Genomic DNA, 10,467 nt, shown 5'->3' with positions numbered 1-10,467 from the left:
GTCTAATTTCACTATTTTGTCTTGACTACTGTATTGCCGTGTATTGTCCCATGTGACTGTTGGATCATTATGGCTTTTTTGCCGGAAATGGTCTCTTTTAGTGTTTACTTTCGAATAAAAACACAAACAAGTATACTTTGTTCTGAACTCACACGAAATCCCTCACCAATCAACTTTATCGGAGAAGAAGTACCGAAGAGATTATTAGATGGCTCGATCGCCATGTGCCTAACGAAAGGAACGTATTTCTCAAATTACGGTTTAGCTTGATTTTTTTTTTTTTTTGAGAAAACGAGCTTTTAAAATATTAGAAGAAGTGCAGCTGAAGCATTTTTGGCTTTTCCGTTTGTTGTAGGAAATTTAAGTTTTTTGGGAGGAAACATTGTACAATGATACACTTGAACTGTTCACTACGAAAAATTTGTCGATGAATTTTTAGTTTGATAGAAAAGTTTGAAATATAGCTAAATTTCAATCACGTTTTTCTCGTTTGCTCATTTTTTCACATGGGACAATTCTCTAATTCAAACCAAGGGCTGAATGGGCATTATTCTTCGAGTCACATGACGTACATTGTCAAATTTTACTATACAGTCCTGACTACTGTAAGTGCTTCAACCAAAAATTTTAGTTCGAAGTGCTCCAAGAATAAATCGAAGCACAACTGAAAGACATTTCTTAACTGAAGCGCGTCCGAAGTTGAGGATAGGAGGTTCAAATTGGTGAGTTACGTCACGTGGCTAATTTGTGTTACAAAACAGAAAACTTACCTCTTCATGATGATTGATTCCTGTCCATCTCTCTTGTTTATTCATCTTATAATAGGGTTTTTTTTTCGGAGGATGCAACTCTCATTTAGAACACAGAGATTTAGAATTTGATGGTTGGTATTCATTTGGCTTGTGATATCATTTCAAAATACATCATAGAATTCTTTATATGATATTTATTTCAATTAATGTAATCGAGCTGATATCACTGAGGCTGCAACAGAAAGTGGAAAGTAAAATTCTAAAATTTGAAACAAGAATTATAAGTTATACTAAATTTGGGTCAATATTTTCCGTAAACCAACCGTTCATTCTGAGTGAATATTTTAATGACAGATGAGTAATGATGGTACTTGGAAAAAGAAGTTGGTTCCCGTTAACCGTTGTTCTGATAAAATATTGAATTTGATTCAAACTAACTCAAACGTAGCTTCTGTTATGCTTTCATACGGAGCCCCACAGGTGGAATCCCTTCGGTGCGTTTCTCGAGAAGAGCAGAAGACCAAAGATGGGTACTTATTTGAAATTTGTCGTGTTTATATGTTCAAGAGAAAAAAAGTATTAGAAATTTGCGAATAAAAGCGACGGCTAGTGGCTGCGGAACTGGGAGAGAACTTATGTGTTATTGTTTTCACGGTTTTCCAGCCGGGGTCTTTTCCTGAGGGTGTCGTTGGAGGCGTCGGTTCCGTGCTCTCGCTTTTTGGGCGCGTTCTGGTTGGGAATTAAATTGAGAGTGAAAGTTAATTTTTCGTCTGAAATGTTATTTTAGTTTAAATTTTACCTTTTTATCCCATTGTAGATGCAGGTAGCGTAGCAAAATGTTCTTCTTTTCGGTTACTATCACTGAAATATAAATTTAAAAACGAATGTTAACATACTAACTAAAGTGTTTTATATCGAGAGAATTATAAATAAACAATGTGTAGCTTACATATGATAAAAGTAACATTTGAAACGTCATTCATGGCCCAAAGAAAAATATGTGTTGCATGACCGTAAGAATAAAGAATCCTATTCTGCTTTAGAAAACAAATTTTAATCTTTTGTGAAAAGTTAACCCTTGATTAAATAAAAGCTGATAGAAAGAAAAATAAGGAATTCAGTGCGAAAATTAGTCAACATTTTTTTTTTTTTTTTTTTTTTATGGCGTTTAAATAGCTCGGGGAGCTGACGCTGGAAATGAAAATTAGAATAGTTTGGAGAAGAAAATTTAAAGTTTAGAGAAGGCAGCGTAGAATAGTAAGCGATCTTGAGACGTTGGTTAAACCATCAAGCACTTCATTATATCCATGGAATATGGATAAAATGCAGTACAAGATAATAAACCAACCCCTCCCGATACCAGTTGGAGGAAGGACAAGGGTGGGTTCGAGACTGGCCTCTACATACTCCCCAAGCATCTACATACTACGGTTTATAAGCGCATTGAAAATATTAAAAATAAAAAGGAAGGATCTCACCAAGTTACAGGACACCATCTTCAGCAGTTGATTTATGGTTAGATCCTTGGGCTGGCAACCATGTCATGCGAAAGCCAACGTCTGGGTCCCATGATGTTAGGAGATGTCTTGAAGGTTCGCTCAACGTCATCATTGGACCAAATGATTTCTCGGTAGTACATGCCACGATACATGAAAAGAAAACAGAAATAAAAGAAAAGAGAAAAAAAAGAGAAAAAAAAAGAGTTTTAGCTCATATCATCTATCAATATCTAAGAAGAAGCCTAGCTTAAACTCATAATAAACCGATATCAAATTAATAGTAGAAGTAAGCTACATTATTCCTGTCATATCATAGAACCATACTATTTTACCAAAATATGGATGTGAGAGCCTGTTTGCTTTTTGAAGCAAGCCTATTTCAAACTAATAAAAATTCTAGCTCAAATTAATAGTAGAAGTAAGCTACCTTATTCCTATCACAACATCATCACAATCATGCGAATTCACCAAAATATGGATATAAGAGCCTATCTTACCATTTGAGCATTGCCCTACACTACCTGCCTCACATAGTTGAATGCCTACTTTTGAATGAGATTTAAAAATTGCCAAGACTGTTTGCTTTAAACTATAATACTATCAAAACAACTCAGGTGACAGATCCGTTTCACAAACCTTAAACCACAAAATATCATTTCCATCCAATTAGCCCCCAGTGATTGAAAAAAGCTAGATTTAAGAATAAGCCATCGTAATTCATAAACCGCAAATACACATCCACTGGAGCATTGGGGAGGAATATGGTATTTGAATATGTTAACCTACTCCTTTCTAACTTTCCAACTATTTGAATATATCTGAAGAGAGAGAGAGAAAAAAAAACTCCACCTCCGAATGATCTGAAAAATAGAAAAGAACATTAAGAAAAATAGAAAAGAACATTAAAATGACAATAAAAGGTCAAACAATCATTTCTGATCGGACCAGATTGACCATGTGATTGAGCTTTAGTTTAAAGCCGTGGGACCGACATCCGACATCTAGGGGTTCCGTTTCACTTATGGTCGGAAGTGATCCGTTGATGCCTATAGCAACACTGAACTGTGATACTCTCACTATTCTATATTTAATGTTGCTATACGTCAAGGTATACCCATTTATATCAAAGTGATATAAATGAGCACTCAATCACGCCCACGGTGAAAGAAAAATAAGGAATTCAGTGCGAAAATTAGTCAACATTCGCCTAAAATTCTCACAACTTAGGAAAAATTTGAATTTTGTAGCTTTGTGCAAGCGATCGAAACATGAAAATTCAAAACCTGACACAGCTTCTTAATTTCGATTCAGGATTAAAAATTTTGAATTGATCCATAAATTCTGAGTGAAAAAAAATTAGATATTCGAATAAGAAAATCCTGATATAATATCCTTTTTATGATGCCAATTTGTTGAAAATTCACTCATAGATAATTCACTCATAGACAAAGATTCAGAGTTCAACATTCAGAACCAGAACTTTAACTATGGAGTAAATGAAAAATGAAATTGTTACTTTTTTGTTAAAAATTTAAAATCGAGATAATAAATTCCAATCAAAATATTGATTGAGATCACAAATATGACGTAAAACATTAAAATTCGATTCCTGATAGCTTAGAAAACTCAAGATCGCAAGTTTATTTCTGGCAAGGGTGGCAGGTTATTTTGAAAGCATTTGTTTAAGGTACGATATGATAAAAAACACCTAAAGAAATTTTACATTGAAAATTCATGAGTCATTAAATTCAATTTGTGCGAAATACTCTAAGCAAGATTCAACTCAAATAAAACTATCAACAGACTATTTTACACCAAAATAGCCGAAAATAAGTAAACTCTCATTAAAATTCAGAGAAAATCGATTATCTTCGCGCATGAACAATTTTTTTAGTATTTTTTTTATAACATTTTAACTCTGTTTGCCTAGCTAACTGGATCGATTTTTGAAATTTATTTAAGATTATATGTGGCGAAAAACAGATGAAACAGGTCGAATGAAAAAAGTGTTATAATTTGAAATTAATGATTTCAAAACAGACAAGTAATTCAGTACAAGATTTCAACGATTTGAGTTAGATAGATATAAAAAAGCTGCAATCTTGTTTTTTAAGACGGTTTTAAGGGATGAATGATTTTCAGAAGTTGAAATCGGTATGGAATGAATCATTCAAAAGAAAATCCCAGAAAAAAATTCAAATTCGTCAAAATAAAAAAAAAACAAAACGTAAATTAGTTCGGAAAAATAAATATTTCAGTAAAAAACATTAAAATAGTCTCGATGCAATTAGAAGCATTATAGTGAAAAGCTAAATTCATGAAAAACAAGAAGTTGAAATCTGCTCACATTTTAAATGGATATTTACTAAAAGGGTAGAAATTTATTTTAATTGAAGTTTAAAAATTGCTTACTTGAACTAAACTTGAACAGAGACATAAGTTACGGATGAATGGAATAAGAAAAGAGTTATTTGAATTTTCAAGCCTAACAAACAATTGAAGCTCTCTTGCTATTTTTTCGGCATGAATATTTTACTATTTGTGTCGCGTTACACGTAAACTCAAAGCGCATAATTAGAGGTTATTTTAAACAAAGTCAAAAAAAAAAGTACCAACCTTGTTCCGAGGGAATATCGACAGTAGAGATGTAGACTGAGGGTCGCTTTGAGGAAGTTTTCACACCGTTCTCGGTGTTGAACAGGGAAAAGTTGTCCTCATTGTGGCATGGCAGGTCTTTCAGGAATTCCGTGACCGACTGGAACAGGAAAAAAGAAAGAGATGTGCTTCAACAATGCGAAACAAAAATATATCACTGTGCTGTCGTTGAGCATTGATTGAAATGCAAAACTTTTTATTCCTGCCCTCAACCACCCAGACAGGAAATCGAAATAATTGATCGCAGAACATTTTCAATTCAAAATGGAATGTGCCCATCCACATGAAAGTGATGGGTGTTGTGATTGAGGTAAACACTCAACAACAATGAAAACTTACCATTTTGATCCAGAAAATATCAGCAAACGTCCAGAAGCTGGCAGTTGGAAGCCAGATTTGTTGCTAATTTGCAATCTCACCGCTGTTATAAGCTAAAAAGTGCTTTTTTGTTGACGAAATCTGCTTGCGAAAGCACCACCATCAATGAAATTTTTCGAACTCACCTGAAGTGCAAAATAGTTAACAAAGAATAATGTTGACATTTCTCTGGCATCTTCGTGATCTTCGCTTCAAGGCTCTCTTTTCTCTTCTCCCGCTGAAGTGCTTTCTCTCTGAATGCCGAAGATTGCACATAGCACAGTAAAAAATCGATAATGAATGAGAGTTCTAAATGATAGTCATAATATATACACAATCGTGGAAACCGAATAAAATGAGAAATCAGATTTCATATGCTTCAGACTGAATCATGAAATTTTACATGTCAGTTATGAAAAGAAACAATGAAAGAATAAAATTTAAAATTTCAAAAATTAGTATTGAAAAAAAACATCAATTTTTTTAAATTCAGTTCTAATCAATTTGTTACAACTGTGCAAAACAGACTCAAGTCGAGATTTGAAACGGGAGAGGAACTGGAAGAGCGAGCGAGAGAACGCGTTGTGTTTTGTTTTCGGAGAGTTGTCATTTTCTTGCCCCTTTAGAAAGCTTTGATACTTGTTCGAAATTCATGTTTTTTTTCTCGAGGGATTGCTGCGAGGGGTACACATATTTGGAACTGAAACTGCTTTGATCCACTGAGAAAAAAAAGCTGCAGGTTTAAAAATACTGTCGAAAGTTATATTTTAGAATTAGAAATTATTTGGAGTAGAAAAAATGTTTGGAACTTTGATGATGAGGGGAAATATTTTAATAAGGAGGGTAGTTTGAGAAGCTGGCATTAAACATACTGATGTCTCGTGAATTTTTTTTGTTTGGTTTCAGATAAAAACTTTATATACTGTTAAAGCACTGATCATAGTTAGAGCACAGAGAACAGAGTTCGAGCTGGAGCTCAACACGTGTGTTTGAATACCAACCTAAGTCACAGAGAACAGACATCGAGCCCCGAACAAAAATAAATATGTTGAAAACGTGTGTGAGAATACCAACCTAAGTTTCAAACCAAATTCGTAAGTGGACTAACATCACGGAAAATAATAAAAAGGTAAAATTTACCGAGTTAGCAAAGGTGAACGCTCGTGAAAGCCAAAAAGGTAACTTCTACCTCTTCGAGGTGAAACTCACCTCACAGTGAGGTAAAATTTACCTGAATCGAGGTTGGAAAAAAGGTACAATTCACCGAGAAAAAAGGTGAATCCAAAAAAGGTAAATCTTACCTCGTAGCGAGGTGAAGTTCACCTGAATTGAGCTCAATAAAAAAGTATAATTCACCTAGAAAAATAGGTAAATCCAAATAAGATAAAACTTACCTCATAGCGAGGTGAAATTGACCTGGATTGAGCTTAACAGATCGGTACAATCATCTCGAACAAAATAACTATTTGCCGAATCCGTTTATTGAGGTTAAGCTGTTTTGTCGTTCAGAAGGGAAGTTTTGTTTCGTGCCAATATGAAAAAATCGGAACAGAATGGTAAGTTTTTTCTTAGCAATTATTTAGTTGTGCTGGTTCTCATCATAATAATTTGCTTTTGTTTCAGATCGGCCCAGCTTCGAGGTGTATTCCACGTCATCCTCCAGATATCATCCCGGAAAAGCCGGACATGACTGGATAAGTCGCCATTATGGCGCGGAAGAACGAGAAGCCGAATTGCCACGAGCCTGGCGAGAAAAGGACTTACCTCAATAATTTTTAAACAAGGTGATATATTTAAAAAAATAATATAATGAATTGTCCATATTTATTTATAAAATAAATATAAATTTTTCAATGATCTTTGTTTTCATTTTTATTGAACAAACCAACCAAACCAACTAGCATTTACCATTCAAATCAGTGAATGGGAAAACGATATTATTTACTATTTTGCTAGGTGAATGCGAAAAAGGTAAAATTTACCATTTTGCTAGGTGAATTGAAAAAAGGTATAATTTACCTTTTTGCTAGGTGAATGAAAAAAAGGTAAAATTTACCTCGAAAGAGGGGTGGAAAAAAATCACCTCGCAAAAAGGTAAATTTTACCTTTTTTTTATTTTCCGTGATCCATAAGATGTCGCTACCAGTACACACATTTTTCCATTTTTTCGACACGCTTAGAAATTAATACTCATAGCTTATCTCAAATGAGGCCATTGCAATATATGAGAGTAACACAACTTTTTGTGTAATAAATTTTAAGAACATCTTGATTTTAAAAAAATGCAAATCATATTTCAATCATACTTTAATCGCTGTCATATGTCCCAGCGTATGCCCCATATTGTTCAATCAATATTGTCGCTGAATTGAAAGTTGAATTCCAAGTTTTAAAAAATGTCTGTCAGTAAATAGTTTTCTAGAACAGAGAATGTAAACATAAATGTTATAATTGTTAATTATGGGTCGGTATTCCGGTTGATGTTATCTTGTAACTCATGTATTATTATTTACTCATTTCTCCCTGTTATTATTTATTCATTTCTACTGATTACTAACCCTGAGTTACAAGTCCTCATGTATTGATCTCAGGTAACATAAACCAGAATATCGAGCTATAATTTACAATTATAACATTTATGTTCACATTTTCTGTTCTAGAAAACTGTTAACTGATAGTAAAATCCCAACACATACTTTAACACTTGGAATTCAACTTTCAATTCAGCGCCAAAATTGTTTGATTGGTGCATATGACAGCGTTCAAGTGTGATTGAAATATGATTTGCATTTTAAATCATGATGTTTTAAAATTTATTACACCAAAATTTGTGTTACTGTCATACATTGCACCGGCCTCATTTGAGATAAGCTATGAGTATTAATTAATGCGGGGTGGGTGACAAAGGAAGAAATTGATATTTGTTCCAGCCTTATTGGGATCATAATAGTGGCTATGATTATTTTTTTTATTAAAGGTGCTTAAGCAATCTTTTTTGAACATATGCAATAATATGTATCCTCAAAGCACTGTTATAGGCTCATACAATCGATTTGGTTCCGATTCCGATCGAAAGTGTTTCATATCTAATGCATTCTCGTTATAAGTCTTTATATGTGAAATTGGGATTGTATCCCATTTACCCGAAAACCATTGCCCAGAATGAATTTTTCCCATTATGACAAATACTCGAAATCAAACCCCAGAATGATCCATTTCCCAGAAAAAAAATCCCCAGAATGCACCATTTACCAGAATTTTTTTCCCAGAAGTTGTTTCCCCAGAATGGAACATTTCCCAGAATGGCACAATTCCCAGACTTTTTCCTCTAGTATTTTTATTTGTTTTTTTTCTAATTAATTCTTGTAAATTTCATATGATTCGAAATTAATTTTTTCAAAGTGATTTTTTAAATGACTACAATTTTGAAATTTTCCAACTAAATTTATTTTAGAACCAATATGTTGTTTATGGTTTGGGTACTTAAATTGATTCAATGCTTACCATGCTCCTTTAAAAAACCGTTTTGGAATCCGACTCCTCGCGCTGCGCGTTCGAACTTGAAAGACGTTTTGTCCTTCACGCTTTCGCGTGGCGGACGGGGCTAAGGGATCACCCCTAGCTTTCACGCAGACCTAGGAAGCCCCGGCAGACCTAGACTAATGTCTTAGGGCCGCCGCTTCCGACGGCGGGTCGGCGGCCACCTCGGATTTGGGAGCTTCGGTGGCTTTGTGCCGCCTCGGCCCCCAAAAGAATAGTATTATGAGAATCCAATTTTTATGGAAAAAATCTATTTTTATTTTTTGAATTTCAGGTTGGATAAATATATTAAGTTTTCTGGGAAATGGCAATTCTGGCGAAAAATTTTCTGGTAAATGGTTCATTCTGGTAAATTTTTTTCTGGGAAATGGTTCATTCTGGGAAAAAAAATCTGGTAAATGGTGCATTCTGGGAAAAAATATTCTAGGGAAGTGGATTTCTGGTGATTTAAATTCTCATGAATTTTTATTCTGGGCAATGGTTTCCGGGGAAATGGAGTACAACCTGAAATTGGTCAGGGTTGGGATCCGTATTTTTTTTATTCATTTGGAAGTTTCGATTTCCACGTCCATGTTCAATTGGTACGTTTTTGCAAAACAAAACCAATTTTTATTTCAAAATCGATAAATACTTGCTCATAAAAATCTTTGTTTCAGAAAAAAATGTGCACAACAAAAAAATATAATTTTGAATTTAGATGATTATTTAGATCTTAATATGATTCATATCTATGGAAAATGGTTGAAGAGAGTAAAATCTACGTCCGAAAATATATTAAAAGTCAGTCTCAGCTTTTGCGGCTATGCAAGGAAAAAAAAAATTAAATTTAGTATTTCGCAGAACAAAATTAATGATCTCAACTTCTGTAATTTTCTTGTAAAAATGGAGCTTGAAAAGTTTAAACGAAATGTGATTTATAAATTTTGCTTTATGAGAAATGTGATTCCTTCAACCCTTCTAATACCAAGAAAAAAGGGCATACATTGGCAAAAATGATCGACCCAAATCGGAAAGTTCTCAGAGGTTTCCAAAAAAGCTTTTGAAAACGAAAGTAGAAAAGGCTTTTCAAATATTACGTCACTTTCGATCATATTCAACGCTCCTTCCTCCTACGTAACACATTCTCATCAGATTTTCTACTTCCCCTACTAAAGGCGTTAGGTAATATTTGAATGTTATTGACAAAATTTAATTGGCAGTTTTTTAACACTAAACCACAGAGAAACAGTCACTAATTTAGTTAAAGGTGTGTCTAAAATAAATCCCGAGGGTGGTTTAACCCTCATCCGCATTAGAGTGTCATTTTGACACTATTGCAAGTTTGAAGGCTTGTAACTTTTTTCAGAAGCTTCAAAATGCAAAAGTTTCTTCGGGGACCCTAAATGAATTCAAAAGTTCTTGAATATTATATCTTTACTTTTTTATGGACGAACCCTGGAAGCCTGGACAAAAAACTCCCTTTTCCGACTTAGAGTGTAAATTTGACACTAAAAAAGTAAAATCTATCTAAGTCGTTTGAATTATTATGAAATTCATATAAAACTTATATTAATAGAAACCTTGTAATGTCAGTAAAATATGTTTAGAACATTATATATAGCTAAAGCTTCTAGTTTTCTCGTTATTCAGCATGAAAGAAAAAAAATCCGAAAAAACATGCCTCA

General features: G+C 33.8%; 1 protein-coding gene across 1 annotated transcript; it reads right to left on the bottom strand.

The window, feature by feature from the left end:
* Positions 1–931: 931 nt before the first annotated feature.
* LOC129745169 (DET1- and DDB1-associated protein 1) lies at positions 932–5,430 on the bottom strand. The gene is made up of 4 exons (XM_055738083.1): positions 5,246–5,430; positions 4,868–5,006; positions 1,552–1,613; positions 932–1,481 (listed from the first exon to the last, which is right to left on the bottom strand). The coding sequence occupies exons 1-4, from the start codon at positions 5,246–5,248 to the stop codon at positions 1,386–1,388; spliced, it is 300 nt and encodes a 99-aa protein (XP_055594058.1). The 5' UTR covers positions 5,249–5,430; the 3' UTR covers positions 932–1,385.
* Between the last annotated feature and the right edge of the window lie 5,037 nt (positions 5,431–10,467).

This window comes from Uranotaenia lowii, chromosome 2 (genome assembly GCF_029784155.1).
Source record: "Uranotaenia lowii strain MFRU-FL chromosome 2, ASM2978415v1, whole genome shotgun sequence".
Lineage (NCBI taxonomy): Eukaryota > Metazoa > Arthropoda > Insecta > Diptera > Culicidae > Uranotaenia > Uranotaenia lowii.
Note: the sequence above shows the minus strand (reverse complement) of the source record. Positions and strands in the feature narration are given on the sequence as shown.